General features: G+C 31.0%; 1 protein-coding gene across 3 annotated transcripts; it reads left to right on the top strand.

Annotated features, from left to right (window-relative positions):
- Positions 1–1,099: 1,099 nt before the first annotated feature.
- On the top strand, positions 1,100–22,979 carry HisRS (histidine--tRNA ligase). Of its 3 annotated transcripts, none has more exons than XM_088237370.1 (9): positions 1,100–1,250; positions 1,967–2,135; positions 2,965–3,177; positions 5,540–5,761; positions 7,552–7,758; positions 8,147–8,441; positions 14,024–14,124; positions 20,260–20,442; positions 22,632–22,979. In XM_088237370.1, exons 2-9 carry the CDS (start codon positions 2,016–2,018, stop codon positions 22,869–22,871), a joined length of 1,581 nt encoding a protein of 526 aa, XP_088093496.1. In that variant the 5' UTR covers positions 1,100–1,250; positions 1,967–2,015; the 3' UTR covers positions 22,872–22,979. The 3 variants fall into 3 exon arrangements, with proteins under 3 accessions (XP_088093496.1, XP_088093495.1, XP_088093497.1); XM_088237369.1 differs by lacking the exon at positions 1,967–2,135 and adding an exon at positions 1,591–1,875; XM_088237371.1 differs by lacking the exon at positions 1,967–2,135.
- Positions 22,980–24,593: the final 1,614 nt, after the last annotated feature.

Here is a 24,593-nt window from a genome sequence, read left to right as displayed (position 1 = left end):
ATATAAATATAGCAAATTAAAATTGAGAATAATTTAAAATAAACACAAAGTGACTAGTATTTAGCTATGTAATAATGAAAAAGAAAAATAATGCTAAAATAAAATTTTATAAATAATACTTTTTTGGATCAATATGAAAGCTTAAATAATCTTAATTATACCTTTATCAGTTGGTCGGAAGAAGTTGGAATTTGGCAATAAATCCACAGATGTATAATTTATGTATAAAATACATTGATTTATAAATACACTATGAAATAATAAACAAAAATACGTATCCAAAAAAACAATGTTAAATTTAATAATATTTTTAAATAAACTCATTCCTTTTCTAAAAAATAACGAGTGAGATTACATTTTAATGCATTAACAAAGTTTGTATTAAAAATATCAAATATTTTTTCGAACTTATTTTCATACCTATGTATTCTGGACAAAGGTGCATTTCGAAGTTGGTACGAGAATTGTTACAATAAAATAATTTTCTACTTCTAGTGCACCTACCAGGTATTTGAATTTGAATAAGTTCAAGTAAAGCAGGGCTGTCAATTATTGATTTCATTATTTTAAATAAGAATAACAAATCAGCCATAACTCTTCGGTCTGACAATTCAAGTAATCTCTTTTCACTTCTAAGAAAAGGCTTCAACAGGTATTTTTAATTTATAGTTTATAAAGCGCCAGAATTTATTTTGTACCCTTTCAATAGCATGAGAATGAATTTCATAATAGGGTGACCAAACTGAAGAATTGTATTCAAGTCTACTCCTTATTAAAGTGCAGTACAATTCCATCAAGAATTGTCAATAAATAATTTTAATGAAAATGCAGTACAATTGTTTTACAGTAAATACATTTTTTAAATTTGATGCTACCCTTAAAACAAATCCAAGCATAACATTGTATTTTTGTTACAAATGCAATGATTATTTTTTGTTTATTTGTATTCGATATCATAATTTTTATTTTTTCATTGTTTTAAAAATATTAAGTAAGTAAGAACCTACTTATTTGTTAGATTCTTTTTTTTAATTAATCATACAACTGGTAACATCTAATGCCATGCTCTCCATTCTTGTCAATTTTCATTTTTCCATTTCTCTTTGATTCGCGTTGGCTATGTGGCGTACATTCTGTTTTCTTACTCGTTTTGCAAAATGACTGAAAGTCGCGTTTTATTAGAAGAACAAATCAAAGCGCAGGGTGAAGTTGTGCGAAAACTAAAATCCGAAAAGGCATCGAAAGAAAAGGTTAGTGCACACGTACAAACATACTTTAAAAACATTAATATTGATTTGTTCACTTGTACAATATTTTTGTCCGTACACATATTATTTGATGATATTAATAAATAAAGTTGTATTATAAATATTTAAACGAATGTACAAATGTATTTTATTCATCAATTGATTGTTTTATCACAGCCGGGAAAGTATGGCAATTTTCTAACCTACTGATGTAGAAAAAATATCAAGGCTAATGTTCACGTCACTGCATTCCTTGTATTAGTTAATTCCGATCCTTGATACGTAATTATAGAGTAGCCGTACTTACCTTTCAAAATGTAATCATATAATTTGATTGTTTTAGAGAAAGTCAAATTCCGAGGCTGAATTTTGTAATTTTTGGCTGCTAAATGAATACCTTTCCCATCACAGTTATCTCTGTGGATATATCCCTACTAAATTAGACAACGAAATCTACTGCTCATTAGATAGAACACATAAAGATTTATTTCATGAATGTCACCACATTATGAGATGGTTTGCTCACATTGGAAATTTTACAATCGATGAAAGAAAACAGTTTCCATTAGTTACAAACTTGCCTAAAGAAGTTGAAAATCTTTTTAAAAATAAAAGTATTGATGAGCAGGTGAGAGTGTTTGTTGCATGTCATTTCTTTAGTTCTAACTTTTCGTTCTTTGTGGTCTTTTTCGGTTCGAATATTATTATTGGGTGTCCAGTGCTGAGAGGTTGTCGCTTTTTCACAACCGACCCGAGTCACACAAGTTGATGATGTCGCTCACGTTGTTTGGGTTAAGGGCATATAACTCGCTGATAAGTGTAAAGAAATTAATAGCAAATGGCTATATCAATAGACACCACCTCTCAACATCTGTATTATACAATCAGGTTATGATTTTATATATTTCTCAAAATTTCCATACTAATTATAAAATTTTGCATAATTTTTCAGTTTGAGAGAATATGCATCAAGTCACGATGTCTCTTATTTCTAAAAAAATCTAAGATAACTAATCAAATTATGTAGATTGTGTTATTTTAATCATTCAAGTGTTTTGATTACAATGTATTACCAATTCAAAGTGATGACCATTTTATTATCGTTGTTGCATCATGACTGTGCATGTTGTCTGAATAAGTATTACTTATAAGCTTTTATGTAAAATATGTAAATATTAATTAATCGTATCTAGAATCTGCCGAGAAATTTATTTGCTTATATTTTTTTTTAAGTGTCCAACTCTAAGAATATGCTGCTTTTTTTGTCAGCACTATTTAATGTACAAGTTTATTATGTAAAATTATAAAAAAGATTGAAATTAATACTACATTTTCTCTGAAGATCTTAACACTTTAATGCAAAATTTTAAATATGTAATAGATTTTTTTTTATCAGAACAACACAATTGAAATATTCCCTGAGGGTTATTTGTAATTTAAAAAAAAGGGTACCCCAGGTATTGCAAATAATGTGTTTTTTGGGACTTTTATTTGATTTTTTTATGTTATTGAGTAAATAAAATTTACAGTTAAGGGCAGTGCATTTTAAAACAAATCATTGAACTGACAAAAATTTTGTGGTAGTTAAAGCCGTATATTAATTATTAAATTATAATAAAATTTTACTACTTAAAATGGAATCTGAATCAATGTTTAGTTGTACTAGAATATTCACCATTATTTTTCTTAAATATGTATGTATATATATTTTTTATAGATTGGAGAAGAGGTAGCCAAATTGCTTGAATTGAAAGCGTCACTTGGAACTGATGATGCAGTCAACCAGAAGTTCACGCTTAAGACCCCAAAAGGCACAAGAGACTATTCTCCACAGCAGATGGCTCTCAGGATGGGAGTCTTGGAGAAAATTGTCTCCGTCTTCAAACGACACGGTGCAGAGACAATAGACACACCAGTTTTTGAGTTAAAGGTTTGACTGCTCCAAAATTACCTAATGTACTTATTGATTCATAGTATTTATGGTAAAATATTTGATTATAGGTCCAAATCACGAATCATCAACTTGCATTGAAATAAAGCATGCCATTCCTTAGATAGTTTGTAGTTAATTATTTGTCAATATCCAATAAGTTAGCATGTTGTTTCATACAACACCCATAGTCATTTAAGTTATTCCTTTTCATAAAACTATCATTATTTGGTAAACTTATTGCAATTTTCAAATTCATAATGAAAAATTGTAATGGAGTGGCATTTTATTTATTGTAAAATATATTTTTTAAATGTCAATGAATATTTTAGAAACATAGCAGTTAGTATGCCAATGCAGCGCCATATGCATCATTACATGAAGATAGGGTTAAAATAAGGTGTACAAGAAGAATAATCCACATTCAAAGCAATAATCCTGCCATAAATATGTTGATTTCTCACACATCCATCAAGAAATCATATCAACCATATTCACTGCTTTTGTCCTTTTATCAATTCCATGTTTAAATTAAACAGAACCAAAATTGAGATGGCATTTATTATTTCCTATTTTGTTATAAAAAAACTGATTAATATTTTGCCAATCAATTTTTATAACACGTATATTATATTGTATGAACTTGAAAATGCCCTCTGGAGGCGAAACAACTCTCACAAATATATTATAATCACTGTTTTTTTATCTTTTGCTTGCTCTCCAATATGTAATTAGGTTTTGAAAGTGCATGTAGCATCAGCTCAATATAAGTATTTTTAAGTGGTGTAACTCCTATGGTTTTGTAGTTGTATCTTAAATGATATCTTTACATGGATAGAGGTCTGTAGAATTGTCCAATTTTGGATCATGTCAACATTGCCATTGAGGGGTTTAATGTATATTATGCATACCATTATGAATATGAAACAAAACACTTTTCAAACTCCATAAGCTAGTTCTTATTTGAGGTTATTCTTATTTTAAAGATGATATTATTTACTATCTATAATGTAACTAGTGCAGTTTTGTGGTTAAGAGTAATTTCACCGCAAATTATTGCAACATTACTTGTGCAATAATTCAATTACTAAGCAGTTTGCTGCTGTAATATTATGGTCTGTTAAATTATGTTCACTTTCACATTATTTGTTGTTTTTATATTATATATCTGTCTTTACTCAATTTACTCTGAATAGATTTTCAAATGAATCGGTACATGTAATGATTTCTGCCCTCTCGGTACCATAATTAATAACATTTCTTAGTAATCCAAAATAGCATTATATGCAATTCCGTAATCTAAATGGAGTATCACAAAATATTTTTTATATTGACTTAAATTGGTCAGTGAGTGAACTATCCAGAAGCTTACCTATAAACAAAGAAGAAAATAATAAAAAATAAAGAAAATAGCCGATAAAACAGATTTCTATTTGAAATTACAGAACAAAATAAATCAAATTTGTACAACTGTCATTCAATGTTTAAAAAATGGCGGAAAAATAGGAAGACCTTGTACTCTAGATATGGAAAAACGCTTAGATAGCAAACCACACTTCTTAGCCAAAAGACAAAAAAGCAGCCCCAAAGACTGTGCAGTGACCGAAATAAAAAAGGAAGAAGAAAATAAATGGTGTGGTTTTGCGAAACCTGTCCATGAAAACCTGGTCTGCATTCAGGACTGTGTTTTAAAAAATATCATACGGAGCCAATTTTTAAACAACCATAATAGTAGAAAGAAAATGCTTTTTATTTCAAACAAATACATTAGCAAATTAATATTTTGTGTATTTTTTAGTAAATCTTTTTCCTATATATTCTTTTTGTCAAAACATAATTCAGAGCTGGCTTCAACAAAAAGTGTAAATTAAATATACTTCAAAGGGTTATTAAGACTTTGATTCACCATCATAAATTATTCTAACTTGGACATATCCGTTCTTAATAATTTGTTGAATTTGATTGTGACATGTCTCTTGATCTTCTGTTTCCGCATCTATCTACATTTTCCATTGCATGGTACATTTTTTTTTTATAGCTGTTCTTTCGTCATTTGTCTTTCTTGTCATCATTGCTTTCGCCATGTTTTTCATGTGCTGAAACCATCACAGCACCCGTTTCATATTTTTTTATAGTGGTTATCTCAACCTTGCATTCTGCACGAATCTTGACATTGGTGCATCTATCATGCATCCTTTTATTGCACATTCACCCGAGAGATATGTTTCACCTCATATTTCCTTTTAAATAACACAGTTTTAGAAATGTTACTCATAACAATTGTTGTGTATTTATAAAAAAAATATTTAAATCTCAAATTCTTTGCACATTGTTAAATAACTTTTCAATTCTATTCCTATAGGATGTCCTAACAGGAAAATATGGTGAAGACTCGAAATTGATTTATGATCTTAAGGACCAAGGAGGCGAGATTCTCTCATTAAGATATGACTTGACTGTTCCACTAGCTCGATACCTCGCTATGAATAAAGTTAGCTCCATCAAAAGATATCACATAGCCAAAGTTTACAGAAGAGACAACCCGGCCATGACAAGAGGAAGATATAGGGAATTCTATCAGTGTGTGAGTACTAATTTCAGTGAAATGAATTCCCAAAAGTTTGATGTCAAATAAAACCCCCTTTCTAGACCACACATGTCTATTTTTGCTCAAATAGTTTTGGTTATATCAGTATTTACACAAATGAGTTTCTTTAAAATAAAATTGTGGTGGATGCAATTTTAAAATGAAATATTTGTCCATTATAAAATATATTTTTACTGTATTTGACTTTCATTTGTATACTTTTATATTTTTTTAAAAATTCAAATAAAGAAATGTATTAAAAAACTGTAAACTTAAAGGCTTAGATTATAATTATTCTTCTCTGCATAACGTGTATGTGAAGATCTGTAAAAGCATTAAAAATACAGAAATGAAAGTCATAATAGTTTTTTAAATTATAACCTGTGTTTGTGTCCCATTTAAAAAGTCTAAATTAGTGGAATACCTTAATATTCCATTTGTATAAGAAAGAATGCAGCATCGAAAAACTGGTGGAGGTAAGTTTCAAGTTTTTTTTTTTGAATATGGGAATATTGAAACAGGTGTGAGGTCTTTAAAAATACTTTTATTATTATTTGATACTGAATATTTTTTACTCCAATCAAAGCATGTGATTGTAATATGTTACTTTTAATCTAACAAATTACTAAAAACTAATAATTTTGTCATGATGAAAATTATTGTTTCAAATACTTCCAAAAATAATCTTGTTAGATTAAAACATGTATATTATTTACATTTGGGGTTGGTTTAGTTTTTCTTCTGCAATGAATAAAATTAAAGTAAACAAAGAGAAAAACTCAATGTAGAAAAAACACATTTATAATTTAACATGTAAATACACTGTTATCAAAACTAAAATGTTAGATGTTGTTTTGTTTTGTTATTCATAGAAAAGCAAATATGGATTTTACAGATATAATTTGTTAGATCATTCTGAGCATTTGCAAGCTTAGAAAGTTATGAGAAACTTACCAATTCAATATTAGAAGCTTGTCTATGTATTAATGAATCTAAAGTCAAGAAAGATAAGGAAAAATTTTCTATGGGCTAAGGAAAAATTGTTATTTTGATTTTCTTTTAAATTCTGTGATTTATGCAATTCAGGACGGAATCTAATCTCAGTTCAGTTCCGAAAATAGGTGTTGTAGCAAATAATATAATATGTTCTGTTTACCAAACAGTGAAAATGGTATCTGATACTAAATATATTTTTTATTAGACCCTGTCTATCCTCACTAGGTATAGTAAATACCTGTTCTGAGGTAGGCAGCATTGACTTATTTTGATATAATACAGCATATTTAGTCTTTGTAATGTTTAGATGTGATCTAAATATGGAAATCTTAATATATATATAAATTATATAATATCGCAAGATATGAAAATCTTACAAAAATGATGGAACTAAAAAAAACAAAACTGACAAAGTGTATGGAATTGAAAAAAAACATAGAAAAAACTCCAATACAAAAATAATACAATCTAGGTAAATAGTTGATTAAATAACGATTTTAAAAATACGACACACTGCCAAAAAAAATTTGAATTACACACAGACTCTTAATTGCTGCTCCAACTGGCTCCTTCCCATTTTAAAAAGCCACTTGAATACAAATTTTAAATTTGTTTCCAGCTAAACATAATATTTATTGTGGGAGCATATTGTATATGCGAGATACAAAATTGAATACCTTTCGAGTTCAATTGTTATGTTTATATGACTAATATAGATAAACTAAAAGATCTTGCATGCTTGACACCTCTTTACAGATCTTGTATTAAATGAGAAATTTCTATTTTTGCAGGATTTTGATATTGCTGGATCTTACGATGCAATGATACCCGATGCAGAATGTGTAAGAGTTGTCGCTGAAATAATGGATGCTCTTGATATTGGAACCTACGTCATTAAAATCAATCACCGAAGATTACTTGATGGAATATTTGAAGCTTGTGGTGTTCCTGCAGAAAACTTCAGAGCTGCGTGTTCATCCATTGACAAATTAGATAAAGTATGTATTTATAATTTTATTTTATTAAACATTTTATTGCGCATTAATGTCTCACATTTTCCTTCTCTCTTTTACATCCTAGACTTATGTGTCCATTGGATCTATCAACATATTATCTTAATTTAATAATACTGGCATTGGGAGGGTTTATTTTTGCTTGTTGGTAAAATGTGGACACCATTGCAATCTCTTAGTTCATCTCGCATGCTCCGTTTTGGCAATTTCTTCTTCCAATTGTAGTTTTTAGTTGTAATTCTATCATGCACCTTTGCTTGTTTACAGATCCACTTTTTACATATTGTGTTTTTTCGTGAAGCTTTTATTAAAATCCACACTTTCTGACTTCCTTTTAAACATGTTTTATAACATTATTTTTATCAATTTTCAGTCTCCATGGGAAGATGTCCGTAAAGAGATGATAGAAGAAAAAGGACTTTCTCCCGAAGCTACAGATAGTATCGGAGAATTTGTACGCCTTCACGGGACCACAGAGCTTGTGGAAAAGTTACTCTGCGATGAAAAGTTGAAAAAGTCCAAGGCTGCAGTTGAAGGGCTTGAAGCCATCAAGCTTCTCCTTCACTATTGCGAAATATATGACCTCGAAGAAAAAGTATTATTTGATCTTAGTCTCGCTCGTGGCTTGGACTATTACACTGGTGTGATTTATGAAGCGATACTCAAAGGTAATTATGTTTTTTAATGTATTATAATTATCAATATCCAAATAAATTATTTGACATATTATATTTAAAGAAAATCAGCGATATTAATCTGTTTTTTTTGCACAATAAGTACTATGTATTTCAATTGAAATATATTTCTTTGGAAGTACCCATAAGTGGTGAAATGAACAAAATATTTCATATCGTTAAATCGCAAGGTAATAATAAGATAGTGGGAAACTCATAAATGTTGATTTTGAAGTAACCTTGTAGTAATTACTCTATAGTGTATTTATTATAATATAAATTATTTATGTAAAGCAAATACAAAAAAAACTTTTTTTTGCTGTTTACCATTGAATTATTTTTCAAACTTATGATGTTTTATACATGTCTTTTCAAATGCTGATGTTAGGTGAACCTTCTTTTTTGTTGACGTTCCTTACTTTAGAAATTTTTAAATATTTGAGACATTTCTAAAATTATGTATTTTTTCTCTGCATACGAGGGTTGCTACTTAAGTTTTGAGATAGACAAGTAAAAACAAATATTTATAATCCAAAATGGCTTTATTGTTTTTTAAAATATTCTCCTTGAAGATCAATACACTTTTGCATGCGTTTGAACCAATTTTCGAAGCACTTTTTCCAGTCCGATTGAGGTACCTCCAAAACATGTGATTTAAACGTATCAACCGCTTCTTCAGGCGCCAAAAATTTATTTTTCGTATGCGGGAATAAGAAAAAATCATTGGGTGCCAAATCAGGGCTGTACGGCGGATGACCCATCAATTCGATGTTTTGAATGCGCAAAAATTCACTTGTTTGAGCTGATGTGTGACAGCTTGCATTGTCGTGGTGGAGAATGATTTGTCTTCTGCAATTGGTTTCCCTTATTTTTCCGAACACTTCTGGCAAACAAATGGTGGTGTACCTTTTAGAATTGACCGTTCTACGTTTCTCTAATGAAACGGTAGAGACATGTCCAGATATTCCGAAAAAACAGGCGACCATTTGCTTCGAAGTGCTTGTGAGCGAACAACTTTTGTTGGATTTGGCTTGTCTCGAAAGACCCATACAGTCAATTGTTTTTTGTTTCGAGTTCATATGCATATATCCATGATTCGTCGCCTGTCACAATCTTATAGAGGTCCTTTGAAGCACCGCGATTGAATTTTTTAAACATTTGTTTGCATTAATCGACACGAGCCCTTTTTTGAGCGATTGTCAAATTATGCGGGATCCAACACGAACAAATCTTTTTGACGACCAAGTATTCATGCAATATTGAATGTATGCGAGTGAACCTAATATCCAAGCATGCCTCAATCTCACTGTATGTCATATGACGATCTTGCAATATCAGTTCACGCAAAGCATAGATTTTTTCTGGCACAACAGCCGATTTTGGACGACCTTTAAGAAATTTGTCCTGTAACGAAGTGTGACCACGATTGAATTCAGAAAACCAGCAAAACACGGTGACTCGAGATGGTGCTTCATCACCAAAAGTTGCAGCGTGTTGATCGGCACACTGTTGGTTTAATCCACATCGAAAGTCATAGAAAATCATCGCACGAAAATGTTCAAGATTTAGTTCCATTTTTTAACAAAATTAATTGAGTATCTGTAAACAACACAAATATCACTCGTATGGTGAAACGTTCTGAGTATGTTTACCATTAAAAATGGCAAACTTTACAATGACAATGTCAGATTTTACATATTCACACTGGTGTTGCCATATCTCAAAACTTAAGTAGCAACCCTCGTATTGTGCAATAAGTAATTAACAACAAATTAATTGTATGAAACAAACAATGGAGATATTATGTGGTAGAAATTATAAATGTTATTATTTGGTTTAAAGTGGTTAGAAATAGAAATGTTAAATACAAATGAATATTAATGAAAATTAATAAAAGAACAAAAAAAATATAATGTTTCAGTGCATATTTTAGAATATAAATTACACTTGTATCTAAGTATATTTGAATTTTGTGAAAGTTGATTATCGTTGTTGTGAGCTGCATTGGTAACTGACTATGTGCATTCATTTTGCATCCATTTTTTACCCCAAAAAGTTGCTAAAAATATTTGAAATTTTAATGCTTTCCTTGGAGATCTAGAAGGTAAATACACATTGTATTTTTAATAAATGAAATGGAGTACATTTTGTAATTTGTTTATTTTTAAGATAATACATGTTTGTCATAATATTATTTGGTAGGATATCAGCAAATAGTCAACATCTCTTGCAACCTATGCGCTTGGTTCTCATTTTCTAATAAATAAATAGTTTTGGTAAATCATAAAAACACAAATATTTATTCAAAAAAATAAATGAAAAAGAATAATCTGTCACTCAGAATAAAGCTTAGAACACAAATATTTATTTTTTAAAAATTACACGTTTGTGGATCCGATCGCTAGGCGTTTCATATATACAATCAAGAGGCCGATCTGTGAAACGTTAAAATATATAAGCTAAGATTTTTGTTATTATTTTTATTAATTGAACAAAAAACCTTTTACCAGAATTTATATAAATATTTTATTTGCCGCGTGTCGCAATCAATCATTGCTAGAGTAATAATAAATAGATTTTTAAAAATAATATTACTTGTAACTCCACAAAACATTTACATTCATTTAGTATTTTATTGAGACATTTATTTTTAAATCACTTTTTTCCAATGCAGTCATTGTAAATGAATCAAATAGTTAAATAATACTTTCAATGAGTGTTGACGTTAAGCGTTATTTTATGTTTCGTAATTATTGTCGGCCTCGTGGTGGAATGATCAGTAGTTTGCCTACAATGCAAGAGTACGCATTGTACTCTCGGGTACGCTTCCCGACAAGGTTGACATGAAATATTTATTTTAAAGGGCGTTTTCACACTAGAATATATCATAGTCCCTGGATTGGTACCTGAAGTGTAAGACTGATCTTACCTTTATGTAGCAAAAATTTTATCAAGATACACTGCGATTGGCATACCAATGCAGTCCCGTATGCACCATCAGGTGCGGAAAGGGAATGTTGATGATGAATTATTGTAATGTGTTACTATAAAAGTAATAGACGAGTGATACTCAAATTAATAATAACTAGTGTCTGGTTTAATCGCTTTCGTGAAATCTTCAAGATTCAAGAGTATACTCGGTACTCATGAATATACTCTCGAGTCTTGAAGATATTACATTTCGATAACAAAATTGCCGATAGTAATGAATCAATAGTCAATCTATTTGCTGAATTTTTTAAAGACATCTACAACCAAGAAATTCTTGATGTAAACATACCGTCATATAGTTACCATAAAACTACAAACTTTTCTAGATGCCAAATCACTTATGATTCTTGTATTGCCAAATTACTTTCTTTGGATGTCAACAAATCTGCCGGTCCTGATAACCTCCCTCCAATTTTTCTTCAGCAGTGTGCCCATTCTATTGCTGGTCCAATTACATTATTGTTCAACCACTTATTAACTATGGGATACTTTCCGAGTTTTTGGAAATCAAGTTTTGTTGTCCCGATCTTTAAAACAGGTGATAATACTAATATAAAAAATTATCGTCCTATCTGTATTCAATCTACAATATCAAAACTTTTTGAGTCATTAGTATTGGATCAAATTTATCCAAAATTACTAGATTTGATAGAACATAATCAGCACGGTTTTGTGAAGGGTAGATCTACCGCCACGAATCTACTTCTGTACCAAAATTATATTGTAGAGGCATTTACTAGAAAAAAACAAGTTGACAGCATATACACTGATTTTTCGAAGGCATTCGATAAGGTGTCTTATAAACTTCTTTTAAGGAAATTGCAAGCGTTGGGGATAGAAGGTAAATTATTGGAGTGGTTTTCATGTTATTTACTTAATAGAAAATTACATGTTAAAGTTAATTCTACAAAATCACAGCCATTTTACGCTTCTAGCGGCTTACCACAGGGAAGTCACTTGGGACCAGTACTGTTTTTAATTTTCATTAATGACATTGTTTCCATTTTTGAGGATGTAGAAGTTGTCTTGTTTGCAGACGACATAAAAATATATAAGGAAATATCAAATGTTAATGATTGTAAAACACTTCAGTTAAACTTAAATAAACTACATAGTTGGTGCATACAAAATAATTTGTTTTTAAATGTAAGTAAGTGCAAATCAATTACTTTCTGTCGTAAAAAAAACCCTATTATGTATGAATGCACTATAAACGATATACTGCTCGAAAGAGTGAGCGAAATAAGAGACCTGGGTATAGTGTTTGATGTAAAATTAGATTTCGTTAATCATTAACAACATAACGAACAAAAGCATGAAAACATCAGGTTTCCTGCTTCGCACTCTCAAAGATTTTAATTCACTTAAAGTAATAAATATTTTGTATGTAGCACTAGTTCGTAGTCAGTTAGAATATAATTCCATTGTTTGGTCTCCTCAGTATAAATTACACATTAGGAACATAGAGAGAATTCAAAAAAAGTATTTGAGATTCGTAAATTTTAAATTAAATATTCCCTTAGATAACATAAATTACACGTATTTATTAGACACTTTAAATTTAATTTTATTAGAAGATCGTAGAAAAATAAATGACCTTCTTTTTTTATTTAAACTTTTAAATTCAGAGCTCGATTGTTGTGAACTCTTGAATCTCATTAACTTCAAAATACCTAATCGAGTCACTAGAAGTACGGAGTTGTTTGCAACCACGAGTACATACGTAGGTACTAACTATGCACGACACTCCGATTCCGCGTTTACATTCCTTAGCCAACAAATTTACTTGTGAAATAGACATTTATAATACAACAATTATCCATTTTAAAACGTTCTTAGATGCACTGTTTGAAACTCATTATTAATGTCGTAATAAAACTTTCTTTTTCATGCAATTTTTTCTCTGTTTTTGAGGTGTATTATTATTTATTATCTTTTTCTGAAATTGATGTATCAAATATTTTTGTAAACCAGATATTATGTTATTATCTTATATATACTTACTGTTAACTAATTTAAAAAAAATAATTTTTTAACAATAATTTGTTGATACCATTTTTTTTTTAAACTTATAAGTTTATGTAAATGTATTTATTTTTTTTGTTTAAATTCTTTAAGTTATTTAAAATTAGTTTTTTAATTCAATTACTTTTCTTATATCCATTTTTTTTTTCTTTTTTACTATGTAGAGTTTCACTTTTTATTTTGCATGGCAGTATGCTTTTTATTGTTTCTACAAGTATACAAAAAAGCGTTGTTTATCTTTTAAATTTTTACTCACTATGTTTGTACTTACCTGTATATTTTTTGTAAATGCCCCTTGGGCGTATTGTAAAATTAAATAAATAAATATTGCGAAAGCGATGAAACCAACCGGTAAATTTCTGGATTTGATTATCACTCATCTTTTATTTCTATAATTAATTACAATGAAGTTCCGTCAAGAGTTTTTGAGAGAAGAAAACTTGAATATAATGTATGTACATACTAATGTTTGCTATAAGTATTGTATTTTGTTTATCAAGTATTATTGTGTCATTTGTAATCTCGCTTCATTGCATTTACTATATATTTTAATTTTAAAGGTGAAACCACTGCGAAAGGTGAAGAGTTATCTGTTGGGTCAGTGGCTGGTGGAGGACGGTATGATAATCTCGTAGGAATGTTCGACTCTAAGAATAAACAGGTTTGTCAGCATGCACATTTTGTTTGCCTTAACTCTTTATAGGACACCTAGAATAAAGTGGTATATACTTACGAGGGTTGTCTGAAATGTTTCCGACTTCAACATGAGGATGGCAGCACTTGTCAACAAAAATTGGGGAATGTGTTTGCGCATATGTTGAAAGGTACCCATAAAAATTTCGGCCGTTTTGGACGCGCAGTTATATTTTGACAGTCGTTTGAGTGAGTTTTTATAAGTGTTTTTGTAAAAATGGAAAAAATCAAGTATGGAGCTATTATTAAATATTTATTTTTGAAAGGCAATACGCCCACCCAAATTAAAAACAAGTCGGCCACTGTGTACAGGGACTCTGTTTCATCGTATAGCACAGTAAAATTTTAGGCAGCTGAATTTAAACATGGACCAGCTTGGATGACAATGAACATTTGGGATGTCCAAAATCTGCAACCACTGAAAATAACATCGCCCAAGTTCACCAAATGGTGCTGGACAACCGTCAGATTAAGGTCAAAGAGATAGTAGAGTCTATGAACATGTCCAAAGAACGTGTTACATATTAAAACAAGATTTAAGCATGAGAAAGCTAACCGCGCGCTGGGTGCCGCATTTGCTCACTCCGGACCAAAAACATGTTCGAATTAACATTTGTACCGATCTGTTGGCGCAGTTAAGGCGCAATAAATCAGACTTTTGTCGCTGATTAATTACGGTAGATGAATCTTGGATTCATCATGCTACTCCAGAAACAAAAAATCAGTCCAAACAGTGGACTGCAAAGGGGGAATCAGCCCCTAAAAAGGCAAAAACTGTACCTTCGGCGGGAAAAGTGATGGCGACTGTTTTCTGGGATAGTCATGGAGTTATCTTCATTGATTACCTATAAAAAGCAAAAACTATTACGTGAGCATACTACGCATCATTAATTGATAAATCACGGAAAAATGCCCACATTTGAAAAAAAAAAAAAGATTGTTTCACCAAGACAATGCACCTTCTCACACCTCAGCGGTTGCCATGGCGAATATCCACAAATTACAGTCTGAACTGCTTGACCACCCTCTTTACTCACCAGATTTAGCCCCGAGCGACTTTTTTTGTTCCCTAAGCTAAAAGTTGCGCTCGGAGGAGAGATATTGTCATCTAATGAGGAGGCCATCACCTTCGTAAACGACTATTTTACAGGGAATGACGCTAACTACTATTCTATTATGGGTTAAAGAGATGGGAGCATCGCTGGGAGAAGTGTATAGATGTAAAAGGAGGCTATGTAGAAAAATAAAAAACAAATTTGAATGAATATGACATTTATTGTTAGGTCGGAAACATTTCAAACAACTCTCGTATACTACCAGGGCTGGTATTCCAAACACTCTCGTGACCGTATTATCGTGATTTTGTATGTAAATACACGAGAAAAACTGTTTTCTTGTGCCACGAGAGTGGTTCAGAATAGCTCCCCTAAATAGGGGTCTATGTTTTCTATAGTTTTGTGTTAATGATGAGGCTTGTGTCACAAGTGTATCGGAACAATGTAGGTATGCTGGTAGATCAGTCTACCACTCAGATTTTCAAATGAAATAAGTTTATTATCTTAAAAGAGATCACAAAGGTTTGGAAGACATAAATCAAAACAAAAAATGTGTTATATAAAGGGTTAACTGGCCAGAAGATATATTAACATTATTTTTTGGTATGTGTATTTTTGTACGATATTCGCTAATAAGCGGAATGGGGAATGTTGTAAAAACGTAAAGTGGCCACTCAACCCAGCCAATGACAGGTCATAAGCCCTGTAAACGCTCGAATATCGATAATCCTGAATTTGAAAAAATTCTACCTCATCTCTGTAGGAATATTGATAAAAAAAAAAAAAAAAAAAAAATAGAAGATATATTCGTAAATACCTTACGTGTTGTCCGTTCGGGATGTTTCGGAATCCATCCAAAGTGTCTTCGTTTTCCAATGAACCAAATTTATTTACAAGACATTTATGGCACGGCCGAGATACTACAGTGAAAACAAGAATGTTTATGTCGAGTGACATTAGCAGGTGCTACTCGGGGGCGATTTAATGGCATTATAAAATTTAAAAATCGAATGGGGGACGTATTTCCGATTGATACCATCGGGTATTTACGAATATGTGGCCAGGAGGCTGATTTCAGTGTCTAATTATAGTATAAAACACCCATGCTAGAGAAGATCACATTGAATTATTAGGGTCTAACCGGGAATCAAACTCAGAACCCCCGTAAAGAGTCTTATCCATTACAACACGGGGCCTCCACACTACTATGATTATCTTTATTTTTGTGTTTGATAATTGAAGACATGAGTGGATGAAGATATGAACGTAGTTATGCAGAAAGCAGCCAGCCATAGAAAAGTGAAACTGAGATAATAGCACCTTTGCGAAAAGAGTGAATTATCAAATCTACACAACAGTTGGAATGTTTTATGACTTAAACAAATGCTAAACGATGAATACACTTGTTTTTTTTTTACATTACAAACAAGAATTTAATTATGTACACCCATGGACAAAAAAAAGTTCGCACTTGTAATAAAATTCTTAATTTAAAATAATAAATATTCTCAATTGCTGGGATTTTTTTAAATATATATTTTTGTAGATTTGATGACTAAGTAATGTTTCCAAGTAAAATATAAAAATAAAAGCTTAATATATATTTATAAATAGGGTTTTTTCCAGGTAGCAGCTCCGTTACCATTGTTCTTGTACCCGACATAATTGATTTATGGCACTGTGTCTTTATTGGCAATCGCAAATAATTACATTTGGTTAATAGATTTGTGTGAAGGGTAAACAGACCGATATTTTAAACAAAAGAATATAAAAACAAAAGTAATTTTTCGGGTTCGATAGTATTTTAATATTTTGTAATATCGCCTTTGCTCTTAATCACTAAAGAAATTCTGTTTGACATCGACAAATATAAATTATTTATAGTATCTAATGACATTTCATGTTCCCAAACATGGTTAATGATTTTAATCAACTCCTGGGTATTTTTGGCCCGTTTCTTCGCAATTTTTTGTTTCATTATTGCCCATAAATTTTCTATCGGGTTAAGGTCCGGACTGTTTCCAGGCCAACTCGGTGATGTAACTCCAAAAGACTCTTTGAATTTAGTTACCTGTAAGAAAGATATGATATTACAAACCAAGTTACAATTTAAATTTATAAAATAAAGTTATATACTCACAGATCGAGCTCGATGGCAAGGCGCAGAATCATCTTGGAATATAGGATTTGAACTAAATTGTGTAATGTCTTCAACTGTAGGAAACAAATGATTTTCCAAAATAGTTTTGTATTGTATGGCATTCATAGTGCCTTGGACTATCTGTAGTGGACCCAAGCCATGAGCTGTCATGCACCCCCATATCATGACATAGGGTGAATGCTTTACTGTTTGGGTAATACATTTAGGGTGAAATCTTTCGCCAGATTTTCGCCAGACTATCGTCTTGCCATCTGGACCTAACACATTAAATTTAGATTCATCGGAAAAAATTACTTGTTGTCAATCGTCTATTGTCCAATTTTGGTGCATTTTGGCCCAATCTAGACGAGCCTTCTTCATTTTCTCCGTTAAAAGAGGTTTTTTTGTGGGACTTCTTGCTTGGAACCCCCTGCTCCAATAATCTCCTGAAAACCATCCTCACCGAGAACGTGGTTTGGCACGTAGACTGGATCTCTCCGTGTATTTCTGCAGCAGTTAGAAAACGATTTTGGTTGAGAAGCTTGGCAACCAGCCGATCTTCTCTAGGAGTTGTCTTGCGCTGCCGACCACTTCCCTTTTTTTGCTCCAGAGAGCCGGTTTCACAATTTTTTTTTTAAAAACTATCTCACAGAACACTCCAAGAAACCGATTCTACGAGAAATTTTACGATTCGACATATTTTACTGTGACAGAGTAATAATTTTCGATTTTACCGCGATAGACATTTGACCCAAACTCTCCATATTTTCGTAGCGATGTTTCTTCAGACATAGTTTTTAAAAGACTGATGAAGCTTTTGAAAATGTAATAACTTTAAATGTGTAGCCAATATATTCCTTAACAATAAACAAAAGCAATTGTTAAATAATAAAATCGTTTCTAAGAAATAGAGTCAGGTAAACTGGAAATTACGGATAGCGGGGTAAGTGCGAACTTTTTTTTGTCCATGGTGTATTTGATGATTTTTAAAGTACCGCAAAAATTTTCTAGTGCTGTGGGTGTTTTCTGAAAATTGAGAAATGCCATTTTTGTGAGTGACACCATTTTCAGAAGGTGATTAATACAGTTTTTTTGTACGAAAGCAGTCTGGCTGTTTTTAGCAGAACATAGAATTGACCTTATTGCACCCGATACCATCAATATCTCATTTTTTCAGAATTGTGGACTGGCTGCTTTCTGCATAACTATGTTCTAAAATGCATTTTTTTGCACGAATGAAGATTTTATATAAAGCCCTTTCACATACACCATAAAAAAGTAGCAGAAAAACGATTTTGAGAGTGAATATAGGGAAATATCAGGTTTTTTAAAAAACATTTTTAATGTAATAATGTCTATGAAATACTGTAAAGTAAAAAAAAAATGTTTTTGCTAATTATTAGTAGCTTGAATAATGTTTTAAATTTGTAATTTTGAATTCCCAAAAAAATGGTCATTCCATTAGCCACGCCCCTCATACGTCAAGATTCATGTTTATTTGTTCCTGCCATTCACATTGACCATTCACTTAACGTCACAACTGTCGAGGCCAAACATGTTGCGTTTTTCTAGCGGCGTATTTTTTATTAAGTTCTTTTTTAGATTTATGTATGAAAACATTTCTTCACAATATCCATATTGATTTTGAAAATACAATTAATTATTCTAAATCCATTATATAATATATTGTTATCGGTATTTGTAGTAAGTGATATTTCCCTATTGTATTGGTGTTCAAAACTTTAACCCCAGATATCTCTGCTTTTTGTCACATAACACCTTTATCCACTCATGTCTTCAATTCACACCTTGTTGTGGTGTTATAGTGTCAAAGTTATGAATCTGCAGCCATTGAGTTTATAATGAAAGATAAACAGCTTAAACTATCATACTAGAATACATAAACAACAACAAACCATCACGCCGCTACCCCATAAGGGTTGTCAGAAAATATAGAACGCCATGTTACTTTGTCTTTGCACACAGATCTCGTTCCATCTACATTCATACATCTTCTCATGCACACGCACCAATTATTTCAACTTTTGACTTGTCCATCTTCAACTATTTGTTGTATTGGTCATACCATGTCTTTTTTGGTATTTTTCGATTTCTGCATCTATCAACATTCGCATCCTAAATCTTTTTAGTCGTTCTTTCGCTGTCCATTCACTCTGCATGTCCAAGTGAACGCAGAACTCCTTTCTTGATTTTGTTGAAATTATGTTTTAAAATATGTATTTGTAATCATTTGTCAAAAATCTGGTTGAGTTACTTATTTATTCTTAATCTATATTTTATATATTCTGCTTGGCTATATCACACCTTGTAGATATGTAAAACCAATTCAAAATTGAGAATGAAGACCATTTTTTTATTTTATGGAATCATTTGTGCTTATACTTAGATATTAAACTTATATTCTAATATGCAACTGAAAAATATTGAATAAAACCAATGTACCGTGTACCACTTTGTGCCTTGATGCTCAAAATCCCCCGACTCTGTCGAACCAAATCATTAAAAGGGTCGAGAGTTTCAAATACCTGGAAGTATATGATACAGAAAAAAGAAGCTTTCAAAAATAACTGGGAGTGCTGCTAGGAGTAGCAGGCGCCACATTCAACGGTATGAGGGCTGTCTGGAAACCTGATACTTACTCGACTTCCTGGAAGACCGCTGCTGACTGTTCGTCGGCAGTTTATGTCAGAACTACGGGACGCAAACCTGACTTGGGAGGAAACACAGGAGCTGGCAGCCGATAGAGATGCATGGAGGCTTGGAAATGATGATGAAAAATTAACTTGCATCGGTGTTTGGTACAATCATACTGATGGTCAGCGTTCTATTGAGAAAAAAAAAATTGTATATAGTCTTAATGAATTGATCAATTATACAATTATTTCAGGTGCCTTGTGTTGGTGTCAGCATAGGAGTGGAGAGGATATTCTCGGTAATAGAAACAAAACTAGCTGCTAATGCCATGGCCATCAGAACCGCTGAAGTTGAAGTCTATGTTGCCTCCGCCCAGAAGAATTTCCTGGAACATAGAATGAAAGTTTGCAGGCAATTGTGGGATGCCGGGATCAAGGTAACTTATTTGTTCCATTATATATTAATTTAAAGTTGCATGAGTATGTTCTGAAGGGTGCACTTCAAATAGGCATTTAAGCATTGCTTACTGCCTACCCTACTTGATTATTATACTAATATTAGAGTCTTTCGAAGTCATTAATGAAATTAATGTCAATATACTCTAATTTGCATAAATTTATTTCAAAATATTTTTATGATAATCTAGTAATAGCAGTAAGTAAGAAAAAACAACATAAGGTGGATACAAATACAAAATAATAAATGTCAATCCACCCTAATTTCACCGTGCCTGGTGGATTTGGACAATAAATTGAGATGGGCCATTCTCTGTCTGATATCATGCGGCTGGTTTGTTTATTTGGAAATTCTAGTAATAATGAACAAACTATATATAAGTGTACGTTTTTGGGAAATATAACCAAAGTAAATCGATAGAATTTAGTGAAAATTTGTCAAAAAAATATTTTGAGTATGATTTGAACATGCATAATTTGTGTGTTCAAATCGTGATAAGTGTTAAAAATGGAAAATATGAGAGTAAATAGGTAACGTAGGGTGGGGATGGCCAAAAAGGACTTGGTAAGGTCAGACAAATCAAGTCCTTAAATTTGGTCATGTCAAAAGTTTACATAATCAAGTTTAGTAACCAGCCGAAGTTTCGGTTTCAGGTTCAGCCAGTTTCGGCCAATAAAACAAATTTCGGCCAAAAATTGGCTGAAATTTCGGCTCAGCCGAAACCCGCGGTTGAGATGTGTCGGATTACATTTGGCTTTACTCGGGTGCATTTTATGGCTCGTGACTGGGCCGCATGACCTGTGACCTTTAATTTGTTTCTGCTTTAAATAATAATAAACAAATTTATGCCTTTTATTTCATCGTTTATTTTATTCAACACTATTTCAATTAACTCGTAAGGTTTAAAACAATAAAAAAGCCTGATTTTTGGCGTTTTGTAGTGACTTTTTACTTGTTTAAATATGTTTCGGTTTCAGCCGAATCTAGAACAGAAGCCGAAATTTGGGTTCGGTTGAAAATCTCGTTTGGGTCAGTCACTACGATGAAGTTGTATGAATGTGAGAAAATCCAGGATTGTATGCCAAAGTAGATGCATGTAGTGTTTCATCCTCTCTGCGTTATTAAGTAGGGAAATGGAGTGATGGTAGTAGTAGAAAATATTTTTTAATGTTTCCTAGCAGGCGAAATAATTCGGTAGAATCTCATCTGTCAAAGGGCCAGTTGCACCACTAAAGTTACAAATAAAAGGACCACTATTTTTTTTGTATTACGAGTATTGGGCATTTTGGCACACCTTAAACTTTTAAATAAATATATGCATTAAAATTTAAAAAAATAATAACAAGAAGAAACAACTGTTAACAACTAAGTACTGTTTTTACACATGTATAAAATAATGATTTTTTTTGTCAAAAATCACAAAATGAGTTAAATATGATGTAATGTTGTACAAGGAATTTCGAACCATTTGATATATAGCAATGAGCAGTAAAAAATATATTTCAGTATGAAAAACAATATAATGTTTTTTTTAAGATTTTAAGTTTTTTAAGCAATAACACAATATCTGGAGATCCATAAGCAAAAACTCAGTGTAAATATGACACATAGATTTTATGCTTTAGAAACAGTTGACATACTGTGTTTTTACTTGTGATTATTGACAGTTTTTTGAATTTTTTTTAAAAATGATAAATACTTTTTTAAATTTAAATTTTTTAGTTTTTTTTTTACAATATACATAAAAGGTAAAACAGAGCATTAAAAAAAAGGATAATTACATAGCAATGAAATACATATTAACTGTAAAAATAGTAAACAAAAAATCCCACAAAGGAATGGCCTGTTCGTGGGTATCCAAGAATGTTTATGAATTTTTGCTCCTATAATAAATAGACAGTTATAATATTTTTGTGTAACATAAAAAATAGAAAAGAAAATAATCTGTAAAAGATTATAAGGTATTTTTAAATATTTTTATAGTAATTAAAAAATATAAAAACTTGAAAGTTAAAGTGTCATGTCTTATTTTGCAATGTAACTGCCTTTTTGCTTATGACAGTAGTATAATCCAACAATGTTGCTCTTTTGGGACTTGAAATAATTATTATGTAAGCAATTTTTTTTAAAGATTTGGATGGATTGTTCTTAATTTATTATGTATTTTAGGCAGAACTTTCTTACAAAAAGAATCCTAAGATGCTAACACAACTGCAGCATTGTGAGGATAATGGCATACCGATTGCTATTGTTTTGGGGGAATCCGAAATGCAGAGAGGAGTTTTTAAGCTGAGGGTGATCAAGACGAGGGAAGAGATTGAGGTTTCCTTGGAAGAAATGGTGCCTCTTATCAGGACTAAACTATCGCAGTTCAATTCCAATGTTCAACTTACAAATGGCGAAGCTTAAACATTCAAACATACACGAGAATCAAATTTAATTTTCTTATATTCCATATGTTGCTCACATTTGAAAATAAGTTTTATTTCTTGCTGAAATAATAAACAATATCTCTTTTCTATTGTATTATTATGTACAACCACTTTGTAGAATAATTTATGAAATAGTTTAAAGTAATTTAAACTTTATACACATTTTTTTTTTATCCATACCAAAATAATATTTTTAGGCAATAGTGATAGTTAAATTTTTACTACTTCTAAGTTTTTTTAATACATTATTTTATGATAAGATAGTCATAAAATTGTTTCCGACTAAAGTATACAAGTTATCTACTTGTTATACTATGGATGAGTTTATTGATATTGATGATTGTGTAATAATTATAATAATTTATTTTCAAATCATTTCGTTTCATTGATGTAAATTGCTTCATCCTTAGTTTATCTATAGAATCGATAAGTTTAATCATTAGTAGATAATATTTTGCTCTAAAAATGGTATTCAATAAACCAAAATGAATCTACACTTACAAACTTCAGTTTTTTTGCATTTTGTTTAAAACATTATTTTCTTAATATAAATAAGTGATGTACAAAAATAATAATTAATTGGAGTTAATTCCTTTAATAGTTAGTATGTGTTGAGGGCAAAAAAACTTGTTTTTAATTCAAAATAAAAAAATATTCTTTAAAAAAACTCTTTATTTTATGCATTAGAAACATTGAAAAATCTCTAAATTGTTTAAATTATTATTATTATGAGAATGCCATTATTAATATGATTGACGGGGGGATTAAAACAGTCGAGGCGCTGTTTAGATCTGCTCAAGATAATGACACATACTCTCGAGTGATAGTCAACATCAGGGGGACCTGGCATGAGGACATGGCACAAAGAAGAATCAATATGATGTTAAAAACTAACATCAATCGCCAAAAAAATCATTAAAAACTTTATATTTAGCATTTAAACATTTAATTACGATAATGGAATGAATGGAAAAAAACTTATTGAAGAAATTTACACTCTCTTATAGGAAAAAGCTCATTGAAGAAATTTACATTCAATTACAATCTGAAAGGCATTTAAAAACTTAAGTTCTTTTTTCCGTCAAGACTCATTTCTTTGGACCTCAGATTCTTATATTTCTGCAATAACATCCCAAATACTGATATCATTACTCAATATCTAAAACACGTTCGACTCTGGCACATATAAATTTTCTTGCACATATAAGTTCTCCAAAACAAAAGCCATCATCAGGAGGAACATTCAAAATTGGATTTTGTCTAAGGGAAGAGACCATTCACTAGTGCACTCATAGTGAGGCATGTTCAGATTTTTTATTATTTTTATTTTATAAGGTAATCCAACAAAGATACATACTTAATAACATAAAACAATTTTCACATATTAGTCGATGCAATTTCACACGCATTCAATTATAGAATTATACGAAATATATGGAATTGAATTATTTGTTACAAAATAAGTTGTATATGTGTATTTGTAAATTAAGATTTATTCCTAAGAGATTATTCACATAGGTTGGGGGAGAGTATCGTAAAATATGTCTCTTTTTTTATTTCGGCAGTATATGTTATATTCTCGACACATGCGGGTCAAAGGTGTGTGGTATGTTGCGTTGCTTGAAAATAAAGGCAGTTTGAATATGTCCCAATGTCTGAGTGTCTGCATTTATTTGTATTTTGAAATAAATACTTCAGG

This window comes from Micrasema longulum, unplaced genomic scaffold, assembly GCF_059751315.1.
Source record: "Micrasema longulum isolate JH-2025_06_02 unplaced genomic scaffold, ASM5975131v1 h1tg001710l, whole genome shotgun sequence".
Lineage (NCBI taxonomy): Eukaryota > Metazoa > Arthropoda > Insecta > Trichoptera > Brachycentridae > Micrasema > Micrasema longulum.
The sequence above is the reverse complement of the archived record's forward strand: the minus strand, read 5'-3'. Positions and strand labels throughout refer to the sequence as shown.